This window comes from Adiantum capillus-veneris, chromosome 23 (assembly GCF_014529385.1).
Source record: "Adiantum capillus-veneris isolate H3 chromosome 23, ASM1452938v2, whole genome shotgun sequence".
Classification (NCBI taxonomy): Eukaryota; Viridiplantae; Streptophyta; class Polypodiopsida; order Polypodiales; family Pteridaceae; genus Adiantum; species Adiantum capillus-veneris.
The window spans coordinates 137,215,029-137,233,043 of NC_140953.1; the positions used below are offsets into that span (position 1 = coordinate 137,215,029).

The 18,015-nt window shown below is 42.2% G+C and overlaps 1 protein-coding gene across 1 annotated transcript in view; it reads left to right on the forward strand.

The window, feature by feature from the left end:
• Positions 1 to 7,828, forward strand: part of LOC147428671 (uncharacterized) — an 11,769-nt gene extending 3,941 nt beyond the window's left edge. The window contains exons 3-4 of the mRNA XM_086497771.1: positions 6,337 to 6,388; positions 6,482 to 7,828. Coding sequence (XP_086353897.1) covers positions 6,337 to 6,388; positions 6,482 to 7,705 — 1,276 coding nt within the window. The 3' untranslated portion in view covers positions 7,706 to 7,828. The remainder of the gene's footprint in view (positions 1 to 6,336; positions 6,389 to 6,481) is intronic.
• Positions 7,829 to 18,015: the final 10,187 nt, after the last annotated feature.

Consider the following 18,015-nt stretch of genomic DNA (forward strand, 5'->3'; position numbering starts at 1 on the left):
AGGACTGCTACTGTTTACCATTTGTTCTGTTTGTGGACCATTCTACTCGGGTATTGTTGGAGGCGATAGTAGTTTTCACACTGGGATGCTCTTTAGACTTCTTTGGTTCTTGGTTTACAGTGGCTTGCTCCTTTGCTTTAGGAGAGGTCCTAGGATTGCTACCACATGATGAGGGTGCACTTCCATCATGGTTGTCCTTGCGTATGTACGGATTTTTTCCATGCAGTATATTTGTACAATAGATCCGTATGTACATTTTTTATTTAAAAACAAAAAATCCAGGCGCGCTTATCTGCGTATGCTCACCTATGTTGGGCGAGGTTTTTTTTGTCCTACTATATTTAGAAGTTTTCTTGATAATAAGAGAGTCACTACAAAGAGTGCACGCAGTGCAAAGAGGGCCGAACACCACTATGTCTCATGAGGCCAAATAGTTGTGGAATTCATTGCTTCTCAGTTCTTGTAGTCTTGGCAATGAGCAGTTATCAATTGTCACTTTGTGGGATTGAAAATTGAGATCATATCATCGTACAAGTCACAAATATTGTGTTTGAAGTATGTATTCATGGTAATAGGTATTGTGCAATTGTTAGCGTACAGGTTGCAAGTGACAAGCAACTTGATTGATGTTCGGGGCAAGTAGGTCTCTTCAATCAGCTACAAAGAGGGGTAGTATATATGCTTGTAGGTTTCTATTGTGAAATTCCTTTTTTTCTCTATTTTGTAAGGTGTTTTAACCAAGGGTGTGTATTTTTAGGTACCTTAAAGCTCAATCCGAAAACCCCCTCTCAACACTGGATGCTGAACGAACCGCATGAAGCCGAAGATGTGAGGCAAATGATGAAGATGTGTGATGCAATGTCCACTGAAAGACAATACTCCGACGAAATCCAAGAGTGTAGCAGTAGTCTGGGGTGTCCCGACCGTCAAGTAATCTCCATGGTAAAGTGCCATCACGAGCAGTGTAGCAAACTGTTGTACTCCGCCGATACAGGGTGAAGATACTGCGTGAAGGTCGCGAACTGTGTAAAAACAGCTCCTTGTCCTGAAAGGAGTGCCAATAGACCTGCAAGTGTCCTGCCCAATAGGATTTGTGGTGCCTGTAGTCAAACCGTCTGGAGAACATGGGGAAGCCCAAGAAGCGTCGTGGGAATGATCGGAAAATTGTCAATGCATGAACCTGTATCCTAGTGGGGCCAGGTGGCTAAGATGTGAAAAACTCCAAGAAGGCGAGATGTAGTAATCTGCGTCGTAAACGTCCTCCGAAACAAGGAAAGCCAGACTAAACGGTTTGCATTGTAGAAGTTACTGTAAGCTCAGTCACTGGTAGACCGCATAGACCACCACCGGATGGTGTCCTGTCAATAGGTAGGGTAATCCAAGATGAGGGGAAAGCCAGACTAAACAATCTGCGATGTGAAGGGCCTCTGAGAAGAGGTGTGGTCAGACCAAGCTGTCTGCACCGTAATTATCCTGTATGAAGAAGGGAAGCTAGATTGAGAAGTCTGGGCTTTGAAGATCATCTGCGAGGAGGAAAGGCCAGACGTGCTTGTATCTCCTGCTACCAATCCTCCGGTGTCTAACCAAAACAGAATCCGCGCCAACGCCTCCTTGAGCTGGGAATGAGAATGTGTCTCTCTCAATGTGAATGAGCTGGGAGTGCCCTACTGTCCAGGTCGGGAGATAAGGTTACTGAGGGTGAGAGTAAGCAACTCTGAAGGTAGCAATCCAAATGATCAGGAGTGTAGAAGAGCAACTGCACTACCATCCAAGCCAAGCTCCGGGTGACTCTGGATGTAGTCGCGGGATGCCTGATCTTTCCGCATCTCGCGGGTAAACTCTCCAAGAGAGTCCAAAGCACCGAAGTTCCACTCCAGTCTGTAGATTCAAGTCAAGTGTCCGTCCACCCAAACACAAGCCATGTGGCTGCTGTCCACCCAAAAACATCACAGCGAGGTGATGAAAACGCTGCTGTCCAGCGATTTTCAGCGTGCTCGTACGCTCCCAACAGTGTTTGGAGCGGTGCAGAGGGTCTGGAGATGGTGGTGAATCAAAGTCATTGCCCCTGATGGGCTGTAAACAGAGAACACAGCAGGTGTATATGGCTGAAATCTGTAGCAGATGAAGAGGAATCACGCTGGTGAGGCACCGGATGCCAAGCCGGGTAGGAGGGCAAGATCTGTAGAGGGTGTGGCTAGCGCTCCCCCTCTCTTACAAAAACACTGCCCTGCTGTCCAAAAACGCAGGCTTTCAGCCCTGAAATTGCAGATTTGCCAAAAAGGCAAATTACTGGCTGAAAACGCAGGTGGTAGAGAGGGTTTTCCGGCGAGGAAAGAGCTTGAGAAGGCCAGTACTAGGTGCCAAATCTGGTGATCGCCATGGGAAAGCAAAAAACGCAGGTGGAGAAGGGTTTCTCCGCGACAGAAAAGCTCGAGATTCCATCCTGTGCCTGGCTGATGCAAAACGCTGGCAGATCTGCAGAAAACGCTGGCTGATCCAGCCCTTGGGAGGAAAACCTGATGCGAATGATGCGCCTTGGACTCAACCGGCGTCTGATACCATGTGAGAGTGCGCGTGTGCGGAAAAAAGAGAGAGAGAGAGAGAGAGAGAGAGAGAGAGAGAGAGAGAGAGAGAGAGAGAGAGAGAGAGAGAGAGAGAGAGAGAGAGAGAGAGAGAGAGAGAGAGAACACCACCAAAACGCTGATCGCCCCCTTTCCCCATCTCTAGTTTTTGTGGTCTCTCTCTCTCTCTCTCTCTCTCTCTCTCTCTCTCTCTCTCTCTCACCAAAACGTTGATCGCCCCCTTTCCCCATCTCTAGTTTTTGTGGGTCTCTCTCTCTCTCTCTCTCTCTCTCTCTCTCTCTCTCTCTCTCTCTCTCTCTCTCTCTCTCACGCTTCGGCACACGCGCACTCTGAGAAACACACGGGACGAGGAGTGGTGGAGTTCCACCCCAAGAGAGCATTGGCCCCAAACCCTAGCGTCCCTTTCGGTATTTCTTTATAGTGCTTGAACTCAGTTCAACGATGACGTCAAATATCTGCACCTTCTCGCGGAAGCATGCCAGATATTGAGTCCTTGCCACATATTTAAAGGCCCTGGGCTTATCTAAAAGTAGTACATGAAAAGTATCAAGTTCTAAAAGCATTTGGTCCTAAAAGCTGACGCCCAAAGTTGCAAGCATGTTTCACGGAAATCTGTGCAGCTGCCACGCCATCCATGTAAAACGCGGGCCTCCATATAGTTGTCATGTCATGAGCAATTTATGCAAGAGAGTTTGTGAGTGCTCTGTCCTGCTTTATTTATGGTCCTAGGCCCTTGGGCCCCCATCGCACAGTGTCCCATAAGTCGGCAGCAACTTCTTTTAATATTAGGCCGCATGGCAAGATTTGTAAGTTGGTAAAACTTCTTCTGTTGCTTCTTCTCTTAGGGTTTAGCCCCCTCGGTCGAGATTTGCAAGTCGACTGAGGGCTTCAGTGGCTTGACACGTTAGCCGTTTGTGACAATGTTTTACGTATGGTTCTACCTTGACTTCCATTAGCTCTTGTTCCACAGCTTCGGCCAGGGATTAAGAGAGCTTGGCGTTGATCCTCAATCTTGTGGCCGTTTGACATTGCTGGTGTATACCTTTGAGGTTTCAGGTCATTGGTTGTTGTCACATGGATTTACACATTCACTAGGGAATGTCAATGGATTGCATCACACTAGTATTAGTGGCCCCAGACAGAATTTGCTTCGTAGAGATTTGCGCTCTCATGTAGATGGTGATGTGGATATTCTTGTGTAGAAACACAAGCTATATCTCGATAGGTACCGTAGATTCTATTGAGAGATTGCGATTGGCGAGCAATATTCTTACAGTGGTTAATGAATTTTCATAGGACCTTGTTGACGCCATTGTGAAGGTGATCATGGTACATTAGTAGATGGTAGAGTGATGTGGATTACTCTAGAGATGGATGAGTCATGACTTTCTGGGCGCTCACTTCAACTCAAGAGAGTCTTGAGTTTTGGCAGCAGATTGTGGTTATTGGAGGTGATTTCAACAATGTAGAGACCATCGAGGACTAGCGAACTTTTTAGCTTCCCTCTTTACCATATGGAGCACCATGTGAGAGAGATGCTTGGGACAGATTCCTTTTTGCAGTTTCTGGTACACACGCGTGGTGTATCCCATCAATTGCTCACACTCCACAGTCATTGCAGTTCACGGGGTATTTGGAGGCTGTTAGGCCTCTGCTAGAGTGACTAGATAGAAGTATGGGGGAATATAGACACTTGGCTTAAACTCGTTCTCGTTTTATCCATAGACAAATGGGCAATCGAAGCCAGCCAATTTAGTGGTTTTGGACTTGTTGAAGTCATATATTTTTGATCATAAGTATCAATGGGAAAAGTTTTTGCCTCTGGTAGAGTTTTCTTACAACAACACAATTCATACGGCTACGGGGAAGGCGCCATTTGATGGTGCCAAAAAGATTCCACCCATTCTGAGCACTATGGACAAGATTTTTGAAGCAGATCATCATACATAGGATCTAGACATTGCTTTTGCCAAGGTAAGGAAGGCTTTGTAGAAGTCTCAAGCACGACATACGAAGGCACGTGTTGGAAAGATGAAATGATTGTCTAGTCACGTGACGCATGATGTGAATATGATAGTAATGAGATTTAGTATGTGAAGACATCCGTCAAAAGATCAGCACAATCTGGATGTGATTGTTAAAGAAGTTACAATTATTATGATTTTCATCTGAGATCTCATGTGAATGATGACTTTCGCAATGTTAGATATGTGTGGTCTAGTATGACAACACTTGGAGTCGGTGTCTACTGAGCCAATTTTTCTTCTATGTCTATTTTACAGGCGTAATCGAGGGCGATTACAATTCTTTCAAGAGGGGGTATGCCACAAACTGATGATGTGGCATGGCTCTAACTTGCAGATTATGGCCGAGAGGCCTAAGGTATTAGGGTTTTAACGGTAACCCCTCCCAACTTACCCAAAACCTAGCCAAGGGGCCCAACTCCGCGAAAATAAAGCAAGGAGGCCCAAAAATTGCGTAGGCTGCTGATGTGGCATGTCCATACGGCAGTTCTGGATTTTGTGGCAGATTTTGGGTGCCAGCGTTTGGGACAGGGGTTTTTGGGGGCTAGTGCTTTTAGTGAAGAGCTTTTCATGTAATTTCTTTTGGCCAAGGGCCGTTTTAAGTGTGCCAGGGCCTCTCCTTTTGGCAGATTAGCTTGGGAGCATTGCAAGAGAGAGAGAGAGGACCCTCGGACATTATACCTTTGTCAAGCAATAAGAAAGAAATATCGGAAGGGGTGCCAGCCTTTGGGGCCAGTCCATTTGGGCACGGAACTCCACCGTGTCGTGTTGACTCTCCTCTTCTCGCTCTCCCTCTATTGAAGTTTTGTTCAGTTGTTTGCAGTTTTCTCATGTGCGTTGTTGTAGATTTTTGGCTTGGAGTGTCCAAGTCTATTACAACCTACATGGCACACTTGCTGTGTTGTGAGAGAAACTACCTCACATCCAAGAACAGCCACAAAACAGCCCTCACTCCCTAATACTCCCATATAGAAATAGGGGGACGAGCAGCTCTACCCAGAGCAGCCAAATACTCTTGCCATTAGAAGTAAATGAAATATGGTAATAGGTGCCAGTTTTGGGGCCAATGCCTTCTGAGAGGAAGTGAAGTACTCTCCTGGGCAAAGTGTGGATGTGGCAAGTGCTCAGTCAAAGTAACTTTCAATTATCGTCTGGCAATCTCTCATGTGATTTGAGTTTACTATAGCTATACCACCTTTGAGGCTTGGTTGGCCAGTCTTCCACTTACCCTGCGATAGGGTTGTAACTTGTAGCAATTGTAATCTGTTTCTAGAAATTTAGCTTTTGGTGATCAGTCATTTTAGCTCCCATTAGAGTGGATGTTCATGCAGCTGATCATAAGATATGGATATGTTCATGCCACTTGAATTGAGCCCGTTGTCTATCCTTGTACTTCTTCACAAACCACTGCTTCTCCCTGTAATCTGTTCATGTTTAACTACTATAAACAAGTTGCAATCTTAGCTGTTAGGTTTGGTGGGAGGGGTTTTTTAAACACACAGGATGATAATAGTGTATGGATTCAATAAGAGTGAATGTGTGGTGAGCAAACTGCTACAATCATAGCAAAGGTGAAAGGGTAGCTAGGGGTGACTACCAGTGTTAAGGGATAATGTTTTAAAACAGAAGTCAAAAGTAACCTACAGAATGGCCTTTTGGGATCAAATTTTTATTGGCTTGTGGTGGCGGCTAATTTCTTAGCTCATGCGGTTTTGGTTGTGCTGTTGTAGGCAACAAGAAGTTTTTGCAAATCAAGTGTTTGAACTACACAAGCTCATTGAGGTAATTAATAAGCCACGTGTAATCATCCGAAACCTTGTAACAAGCCTGTACAAGCCAGACTGATAGTATGACAATTTTGTGTGTAAAATGCAGGTTCAGAAGTTGCTGGCAAAGATGCCCAGCACATTGATTGAGAGTCACTTGATTTCTGGGATGGATTTGGATATGGTTGTGGGCGACTTAGATCCTCCTGAGGTCAATTCTGAGAAGCAAGAGATCTCCAACAAAGTACCTGCTCCTTGCAGGTGCGAAGGTCAGCAGGCTCATGAATCCAGGCCCCTGCAAAGAGCTTTACATCTGCAGGAGAGAGAGGGTCAGGTTGTTGGGGTAGAGTCTCAGACTAAAAGGCGTTCTCATAGTTCCCATTGGGCTCAACCCATGACAAATACTCCAGTCGGTCGAGCTCCCCATTCTTCCAGCTCTGATGGAGTTAGTGCCTGGGGCTACCCTATGGGATCCTTAAATAGGCCATTTCTTTACCTGCCCGGTGTTAGTCGTATCCCCTCTGGAGCAAGCCTTGGCGGGCCATATGTTGTAGGCTCAAATCCACTGGCACCGTATACCTTCCCTTGCTATGCTCCAAGGCCTGAACAGCCAGCGCCTATTTTTTGCCAGAGTAATCAGTGGCCTACTCCGATGTACCATAATCCAGTTTTTACCCCCATGGCCAATGATTGGTTTGCCATGAACTATCCGAATCAAGTACCCCTTGCATCTGGCAGTGAGAAGCCAGGGCCAACTAATTCAGTACCATCAATTAACATGAAGGCAGAAGCATCATCACAGAGCGTTCAGCCTGTAGTGGTTCCTCTCTCGCGACGACAGCAGGTGGCTGCGAGCAGTTGCGCGAAGCTTGTTGCTGCCAAATCCTTAGGATCTTTTGGTACTGCAAGTGTGTCCGCCCCACGGGATTCCTTATCAGGAAAGCCTCCTGGTTCAGGTTATGTGCGTGAGCACAATCCAGCTCCAAACCATAGTGGAGGCAGCAGGGTCATGCCGAAAGGGTATGGAGGTGAGAGCAGGCTGGCAATCGAAGTGAGGGGCTCATGGAGAGACACAAAAGAAGGGGTTCAAGTGCCTTGTTGTATCAGAGAAGAGAGGATGGACATGGATCGGCTGTTGTGCGAAAAGAATGCTCTGAATTTATTTCCATTGCAGCCGACAAACAGTTCAGCTGGAGCGAGTGAGGGACAAGTGCTGAGGCGAGACGAGGGCAGTCATGGGCGGATAATTAAGGCTATTCCTCGTTCTGCGTTAGCTGCCTCGGAGTCTGCAGCCGGAATTTTGCGCTCTCTTCAACGAGAAAGGCAGCTATAGCTTTTGAGATTGTTGAATCTTTGTACCTTGCACTCCCTCTTGCATTGGTGCTTGTGTACAGTATTAGAGTGATCTGTATGTGAGGATAATTTCTGAGAATTTATGGTGTCCCTTGTTTGCTTAGGTCTCTTGAGCAAGTTTCCTCGATGGTAAGATCTGTGCTTCATGTCAAGGGGAGTTAGCCTAGCGATAATGGTGAGGGACTCTTGAGTGCGCCGCCTATGGTTCAACCCCTGCCACATGCAGGTGTGGGTGTGTGGGCACAATTCCATAAAAAATACTTGTGTCTCCAAACGCATCACACTACTAAGGCCGTGGTCATGCGAGGCATAGTTATCAGTGACTATTGATAGCTATGCTTCATCCAGTGTCACACGTGCATCAGTTAGTTGTTAGATGCAACAATGACACAGTCTATTCGTAACCACGTGCCTGCATGGAGGTCTTCCAACTAACTTACAAGTAACCTTTTCCAGCCACGCAATGGCCCTGTTGTTTGGGAAGGCTCTCCAAACTCTCTGGCCCATGAGGTTTCCCTCAAACTGATCACAAGTAGCCCATCTTTGTCTCATTTTGGCTTTGAGCTCTCTTCAAAGGGACCTAATGTGCACATCATGTTATTATCACCTACTAACCATGTCACACACTGAGCATTCTCTAGGAAAATCTGTACTGAAGTCTCATCTCATCTCATGTTTATCGTGGCCGTTAGCACATGTAAATTTCACTCATATTTATTGTGTCCCATTTTCTTCATTTTTTTCTGCATCGTGCAAAATTTTTCTCATAATGAAAGGGAATCCACGTCCATTTGTGTTGACATTTGAGCAAGTCCTCTGGCTTGCATGGGTAGTTTGAAGAGACACTGGCTTGAGATGCGTCTCATGTGCTATCATATGAATTACTACCCATAGCTCTTATTTGATGATAAAATATTTGGGAAGGAAAATGGGCTCAACCGAGTTGAGTGGGACCCCTTCACCATGGCAAAAGGGTCAAACAATGCTTCAAGATATTAGATATGCAGGTGGGTGTGCAGGTGCGATCCCATACGACTAGCTGGCGAGAAGCATCAGATTGCGAAAAAAAAGCAGAATAAGACATTAGTGGGTTGTCACTACCAGTTACGTTCTTTGTGCCCTCTCCATGATTCTGCTTTATATGAGAGGGTGGCAGCTTATTTATTTGGGTGCTTTTGGGTATGTGGGTTCACTCTCAGTCAAGCAGCTGCATTGCGTTTGATCTGCAAATGTCTGAAAATTTAGCTACAAAGCTGTGTAATGGCTTGCGTTTCATTTTGTGAAGATTTATGGGTCCAATTGCTACTGAGGTTTTGATGATGCAGGGGACACCTAGGTTTTATATCTAGCAAGAGAAGCTTGCAAATCTACACCCAAAGGTATGTGATCACAACCCACCAAGAAGAGCACAAACATAGCGTCCTCTGTTGCGGCATCTCTCTTTTCTAGAGTGAAGTATGAAGTGTGCATTATTTGCAAGCACTCCCTCCCGTATTTATTGTGGTTTCATCCTTTTTCAATTGCTTTAAACAGACAGCAAATCAGAGTTCCTGGTTTACTCATCTCCAAAGAAGATTAAAAACTCTTTTAACTGATAAAAAATCTTTTGAGATAAATGCAAGACTGACCTTCTTTTAATTACACAATGTGGGCAACTCGTAGCCTAGTGCTGTGAGTGTAATTTGTGTGCCATAAAGACCCAATTTCACTTCTTGATGCATAATTTTGCCTAAAAAAATTGCACAATGCGTTTTTCAAAAGCATAAAATGATGTAGTTGAAAAATATTGAAGGGTAATGACACATTGTGGTACCAAACATACCTCAAAACAATGGCATAGTCTGCTGGCTTTAAAGGATTTCTCTAGCTATGTGTGAGAAAAGTTATTACTCAATGTCGATTTTCTCAAACTTTGTTGGTGTAAATACACACTAAGGGCCTCCCCACGATGAGTTTCACAATTTGGTGAGCTGAGCCCTCTCCACATTCCCATGCATGAAACTTGATATGGAAAGTAAAAAGGGCTTTTAAAAATAGTGATAAACTTTTCATTCTCACCAAACATAGGCCTCAAAGCTAAGAAACTATTCAAATTGTTTGAAACTTTTGCATATTTGCAAAAACTTCCCAAACACGCCATATCTCCCTTTTTTCAATGAATCACACCTACTTTAATGTGTGTGTGTGAGTTATGAAACTCAATGTTGAAAGGCCTAATACAACTTGTTTTCATAAGCATTGTTTGGGTGGACAGTTCTCACTTTGAACTTGTAGTTGTCTCTCTTTACAATTGTTCACCCACCCTCTTTGACAGAAAGAGTAGTCAACAGATTCATGCTAGACATGCTTGGCATCCTCAATACAATTCAGACGCAAGAGTCATGTATGCAAGCTGGCAACCTGTTTTTTCTAAACATAAATATACAAAGATTGTAACAAGAAGAAAACTAGACAACATACCTGAGGTTAGCAACCTGTAGTGCTTGAAAGAATCCTAGGTTTAGAGGAATCCCACCTACATATATCGAAATGTACCTCTAAATGTTAAATTTGAAGGTGAGAAAACCTACAACATTTAGACAAATCTAGTGTAACAAGGTGAAGGCTCACTTTGGCATCATAAAACAAAATGCTGAATAGAAAGTCATGAGGCTTTTGAATGAAGTACCCATTTACAAACTATGAAAACCATTAAGATTTGAGGAGCAAGTCATGAGGCCCTCAATGAAGGGGATCCATTTACAAACTAAGATAAGAAAAGACATTAAAAAATTAGAATGCCTTTCTCCCTTCTCCTCTATAGCATGTTTTCAAATATAGGTTATTACCTCTTATGTTTTCGATGTAGGTTTTTCAAGTTTTTAGAAAAAGCGTTTGGAGCCTTGCCTACAAGCCTTTAGATGAGCTCAAGGTTTTTAGGATGTTGCGAGTTGGCACCCTTGCACTATTTTGATGGGTCATTTTTGGGGGGAACACCATCTGTGAATTTGTGTAGTTGCTCCTGTTTTGGGGATAGTTGTACTATGTAGTGAGCCCCTATGTTCTTGTATTCTTAGAGCCTCCCTTGGGTAAATCCAAGACCATTTGTAAACGTGCATCCATACTACCCGAATAGCATAGCTCAATTGGTTGGGCCTTCTTGATGTAACCCCAAGGTTGACGGTTTGAGGATCACGTGCTATGCTTGATGGGTGTATCCCACATGGAAAAGAAAGGTTAACCAAAGGCAATCATCAATGTTGATTTGCATCCTACCATAGTTTACATACCCCTAGCTCTTGCATACTCAATCAAAGCTGGGAATCTGTAGCTAACTTGTTGAGATATGTTGAATATTTTGAGACCTCTGGAAGTTGTTGCCTTGCTGGAGTCCTCTTTCCAAGTGCCACCTATATAAATGGTGAGGGATTCTTACTTCCCTCACTTAGCCTTGCATTACTGTTTACTAATGTGTATGAGAGAGGGTCGATGTGTGTTGTGCATCTCTGTCGACTTGAAATTTGTGAACAAACTGATGCTTGGGTTATTTTTAACAAACTATTTCTGTGCAAATTATTATAGGGGTCTTTTCTTATGCATAAATGATTCTTTTGATATTAAAACTTGTTACAAGAACACTTGTCGTCATAAGTTGCATCTTGGCCTGTTACATACATTAATTTTGTGCTTCTTTAGCTATGGTCTATACTTAGAGTTATGAATTGTTAACAAAAATACAATTGATGTGGATGGCATGTGTGATCCTAGATAATGGTAGTTGTTGTATGCCTGGCTAGTGATGGTTTTTCTACTACCTCCTTGTTATTGTGAACATAGTATGATTTTGATGAAAAATATGATGGAATTTTGGTACTAGCTTTTGTTGTGCTTGCTTTCTTGACAATACAATTCTGATTGTATTTTTTCTGATGGGGTTTGGGTTCCATTTGGATATTGATTTTTCCTTGATCATAGTTTCTTTATGGGTATTTATGGAGCCTTCTGATGATCAGCTTCACTTTGGCCGCTTTGATCTTAATGGGGTATATATCCATTTGAAATGGACAACCTAGAATGTGGATGCAATGGCATTTGGATTGCGGCTAAACATTGTTTTTTTTTGCTCTAGGGTGTACTACACTTTGCCGTGCTGTCTTACTAGTTATAGTCATTTAAATTGAAAGAGTTTTTTCTTGGAATGGACTATACATAGGTTTTTTTTGAGGTTTTTTTGGTACCATTTGAATCATTCAAAGATCTATACATTCAAAAATGCAAAATACCTTACAAAATGATGGGTATAGAAGATACAAAATGTTTTGTGGGCAAAACTGGGAATAAAACACTTGGATAAAAAGGGGTGGTGGCTTTTTGATCATAATTTTATTTATATAAATAGCAATAAAAAGTAAAATTTTTTTGGGGACATATAATAACCTTATCTATAACCTATATAAATTCACTTATATCTTAAAGTAGTGATGACCTTTTTGATTACAAGTTTAAAAGGAACTTACAAGGAACAAAAAAACTCACACCTTATACTATTCAAAAACAAGAATACATGATTAGTTTGGACAATAGTTTTTTAAGTTAAAAAGGTTGTAAGATGGACATGGATAACAATTGATAAAGTCCATTGACACCTGTAAAATGTATTCAAGGTTAACATATATGTTGTTTTGTTTGTGTGGATGTAGGTGAGGACTCTATCCTTTCTTGGATTTGTTTTGGCTTAGCTGTTGTCCGTCACTGTTATACCAAACTCTTGCTACTTTTGTGAAACGATCAATTCAAATTACCCCATGTATATAAACACTAGAATGAGACCTCATTCTTATAGCTATGTAACAAAATTATTTGAAGGCTAAGTTGTTTTTGTGGTATCCCTTGTCACTTGTCTAAAGCCAGTTGTCTTTTAAACTTTTATGTTCTTTTGTGTATATTTATTAATTTAAAACAACAAGACAAATGTCCTAGACACAATTCTCTCCCAGTTTTTAGGCGAAATCAAGACGATAGCTTCATTGATTTTTTTGGACTATAGAGGTACAGACCCACTGTCTATAATTCCTATTTAGGTTGGATGGTGTTAGGCGGTCCCTCTTAGATTATAGTTTAGGATTCCTACTCACGGCTATTGTAGTCTTTTGACGTTGCCCAATTGCCTATACTTAATTTACAATACAACCAAGATTTAGTTCAGTTCTCTTTCTCTGGGCAAAGCTGTCCAACTTCTTAAAAAATTATGCGGCCTCAATCCAACTTTTATTAGTACCCCTACTACTACAAAGTTCATTTCTCGCACATACTGGTACACTTTTAAAAAAATCCATTAGTCTAAAGATTTCTCCCCCTCATCGAAGGTGCTGCTTCCCCTCCCTCTACCATCGCCGTCGCCATCTATCCTACCTACAACGCCCATGCCTGCATTCTCAATCCCTCCCACTCCATGCATGCCCTTACGTCCTTGTATTCTCCCCTATTAAAATTTAACACCCAAGCAACCTCTGTCTAAACTCCATGGCTTCTTGCACATGAGCCTTGGCTTTTACAGGTTCTTGAGCGACAAGTCTCTCTCTCTCTCTCTCTCTCTCTCTCTCTCTCTCACACACACACACACACACACACACACACACACACACACACACACACACACACACACACACACACACACACACACACACACACACACAGAGGCATGCACTCACGCAGAGAGGCCTTTGCTATCCTAGGGGTACGCGCGCGTGTGCGAGAGAGAGAGAGAGAGAGAGAGAGAGAGAGAGAGAGAGAGAGAGAGAGAGAGAGAGAGCATGCGTGCAGATGGCCTTTTTACAGGGAGTGTGTTTGAAAGGGGAGAGAGAGAGAGGAGGCCAAATTCACCGCAAAGCATCGTATCTTCACGTATTCCATTTAATTTCTAATTTATTTTAAATCGTAGGCACATACTCCTGCTATCCCACAAACTGGTGGTATCTTTTGCAGAGACAATGCTAATTTAGAACCTGTCAAAGAATTTCAAAACATCTTTTGCTCCCTTAGTGATTCTAACTTGTTAGAGATGGTTCCCAAAGTCTCCAAAGTCTTCCCCTTTCTGCCAGTCACACAAATAGAAGTTGAATCATTCATAGTTGACCATCAACTTTGGATCCTCCCAAACAGAGCGTTTTTGGCACCTATACTAAGTGAGACGTGGGTTTATCTAGCCAACCAACCTACTTCCATTATGGAGGAATGCAGACTCAAGGTTCTAAAAGGCGGGCAGTTCTTGGACAAAGGGGAACTCATCAAGGCGCACTTTAGCATCAACTTTGTTGACCACTCTAAATGTTCGTATAATGCTGGTCTAATATATTCGTATGAAAGGGAATATGGATTTCGCTAAAAGAAATCCAGAATTCTACACTGAGTCCATTTGGAATGTTTTTTGACCATACCTAAAATATGCTTGCAAGTTTCCGGACCTTAAAGCCTCATGTGATTCCAATGTTATGTGGTTTGACCATGAAATTTGGTTTATTCTTAATCACTTAGAACAACTCTTCCCTGAGAAGCCTGTGGAATTTCATTTGTCACTTATTTGCTCCTGGTTGGGCGAGCAAGCTAAGCCATAGTTATTGCTCAAATTACTTTTAACATCTTTCGCGGCCTAATGCTTGTTATTCTTAAAGAGCTCAAATCTGATGAACCGGACACTTATCTCACCACTTATGCCAATTACAAAGGTATTAAAATTATTAGTGGATTATTCAAGCCTTGCATTCAAGATGATGATTCCCCCTCACTGAAAAGTCCCAATTCTTTAACCACCCCCATTTTCACATCTTTTCTAACACCTATTACTTCTGCTAGCTTTAATAGAGGTAAGTCTTGAAGCTTTACTAGAGGAAGAGGAAGAAACACACCTATCCATCACCTCGTTGACTTATAATCCTCTTTACCTTCTTGCAGGAGATTTTTGGTCCTTGTGAAAGGAAGTGCCTCTCAAAAAAGACTTCTACGACATATCTCATCTATATACACTCTTTGTACCAGAATGAACTTTTGGAATTGTTTTCGCCCAAGTCTATCTTCTGTGAGTGTTTTGATCTACTTTTTGGAAACCATAAAATATTAGAAAAAGTCTTAATTGGCTTGACTTATCATCAGCCTATTAAAAATTTAGATTACAACAACGACTTTCTACGTCACAATACTATCCCTGAATGTGCTTGTGATAAGTTTAATGCTTTTTGTAAAGAATTTGGGGATTTAGGCAGGCATGTCTTCACTTGTGATCTCAAGGTAATTAATGATCCTACAATCCAAAAAACTCGGGGGGGGGGGGGGGGGGGGGGGGGCTCGAAATGTATAAATTGTGTATATCGCGTGCGTTCAAGGACTATTTTTAAAACTCCTTATTTGCTATTTTTTAGCAAATAAAATACGCCCTTTTTCTATTAAATTGGTAATTTTTTCCCAAATTTATTTTATGATATCCTTCTGTATGTGAAAATGTGAGATAAAATGAAATTTAGTAACCCCTTCTGCTGCACTCACGTGATAGTCACAAAATTCATAGGTGACCCGAGCAAAAAAGTCATGGCTAAAGGACTGAATCACATTCCACTTTTCCCAAAGAACCCCTACCTTGTCCTACCAGCTTTACTTAGCTGTTTGACTGACCTTGTCAGTACTCTCTAACTGGAGAAGACATTCCTATTGGACTTAACCAAATTGGTTTAACAATGTTTTTTTGCAAAAAGTAACTCATTTAGCACATAAATGGCTGTCTACTGATAGCACTTGGATCACACCTGACCTCAACTTAAAGTTTTTAAAACTTGCACAAAATTGGTTTGTTGCTGGTCTTGATAAAGCTGCCAATTACCTTACTCTTATTTGCAAAAACTTTGCATTTTACAAATCATTGCAATGATCTCAGATATTCTCTTGAGACCGTCAAATTACCCATTTTGTTTCCCACCTACAAACATGAAAAACACAAGTTCCGTTGGATTTTTGATGCCTTGAATGGGATCTTTATCATCGTTACTAAAGACATTACTTTATGCCTTGACCTCATACTAACTGAGTTTGAATCAGTTTGTGCTTCGAAGCAAAAAACATGTTTGGACTTTCTCAATATACATTATAACCCCTTAGTGCTTGTTAAAAACTTCACTGAGGTTACTCTTAACCTCCCCAGTCAGATCTTTCATCTCTTTTCTGTCGACATTACTCAATGCTACAAAAATATTCCCCTTAATGGTGATAGAGGATTGAAGAATATTATGAAAGAAATGGCTAAGATTACATTTGACCATGCTTGGCTAAGAGGTTTTACCCATATCTCTCTCGTCAATAAACCTCTACAGATGGATTAAAATATTCAACTCAGCACATACCTCCCACTTTAACGAGAAGAAGCTTAATGATGCCATTACATGGCTTGTGGATAATTGTTCAGTCCACTTTGGTGGCCATTGCTATAACAATGCCTTGGTATTCCAATGAAATTTTCTTGCGCACCCCTTATGTGCAATTTGTACCTAGCCTTTTTTGAATATAAATGGTTTCTTGAGACCATGAAAAACAAAAATACTATTCATAAACTCTCCTTGTTTAATCATACCTATAAATACATGGATGATATCCTTAGCCTCAATAACAGGACCTTCCTTAATGAAATTAAGCTAACTTCCTTAAGATCGAACCAACTCTTGATAATTGGTTTAATACGTCTTCGGGATTTTTCTCCACCTCTATACAATTCCTCAACTTTGTTAGGAAATAAGACGTAGCTAAATAGATAATTGAGTAGATTACTTAATGAAGAGAGACAGGTTTACATACACGAGATTATAGAGGGGAGAGAGAGAGAGAGAGAGAGAGAGAGAGAGAGAGAGAGAGAGTACACACGATATACGTGGTTCACCCAATGTGGGCTATGTCCACGGGAAAGCAGCCACTCAATGGCTTTAGTACTTCAAAACAAGAAGTAATTTACAAAGGGATTATACCCTTAATAGAGCTCCCGCCTTGCTTCACTCTCACCACCTCACACCCACCTTGTTGCATCAACTTCACACTCTAAAATGTGTGTAGAAATGGCCTCCTTTTATAGGCCAAAAGGGTTGCCCTCTCTTATGAGAGGCAGCCATGTGTAGCCGCCCTTGTGTGAATAAGTCCAAATCGGACCCTCCAATCCGCCCATGTGTGGCCGCCCTTGTGTAGACAAATCCGCTTTTGAATTCGGCCACCGGCCATTGAATTCGGCTGCCGTCCACCGGCCATTGACTTCTTCCGACCACCGGCCACCGGCCATTGACTACCGGCCAACCGATCGATTTCCGACCGCTGTCCGGCCATAATATTCCGGCGAAGCAAAAAAAAAGTCTCGGGGGCCTCCGCCCCCAAGGCCCCTAAAGTTGCCCCGGATTCTTGGCCGTGAAAATTTTGGTTTCCGGTGAGTGATTTTCCTTCACGCACGATGGCTTCTCCTCATAATGGGGGCCTTACAAATGTGCGCTTTTACCACAAAAAATTACAAAGGGTAAATCAGGCTCCATTCTTATCAAACTTCTCAATTCTACTACACAATCCCTGTAATGGTAACTATGAGTACCACTTTATCTGGAAACAAGACAATCTTAAAATCTTGTCCATAGAATTTATTAAGAAAATAAGTAACCAACCACATAAAACAGCACTAAACACATGTATTAGTCTTCTTTACATGATCTTGTATTCTCTTCTAACTTTTTCATAGCATTAGAAGACATCAAGCATCTCATTCACAAATTCTTCCTCAATGGCTTCAAAAGAAACGCCCTTATTAATACTATCACTAAGGCTATTTCAAGAAATAAAATCCTGGGCTAAGGATTTAATCGCACTAACCTCGTTTCTTTAATTAAGCAGTAGGTCCATACACAATGGGCCTACTACCGACCCATTGTGTATGTCTCCTGGGATAGGGCGGGTACACACACACACACACACACACACACACACACACACACACACACACACACACACAGAGGTACTGCTAGTAAACTGAAAGTAACTTCATCTATTTCCACACACACAGACACTCACATACACACATATGAGTTGCTTTTTGACCATGCCCTCACAACTCTCCCTCCAAATTGGTGTATTTTGACCTTTAGGTACTACTTGGCTTGTATAACGTACCTTGTCTGATCTTAATAGTTGCCTCTTTTGGGGTGCTTGACCAGTAACTTTGGTCAATTAACAAATTACATCAGTAGTGTGGGATTTTACTTTCAAATAAACACCCTGGGGTGAGCTATGCATTTCTTTGAC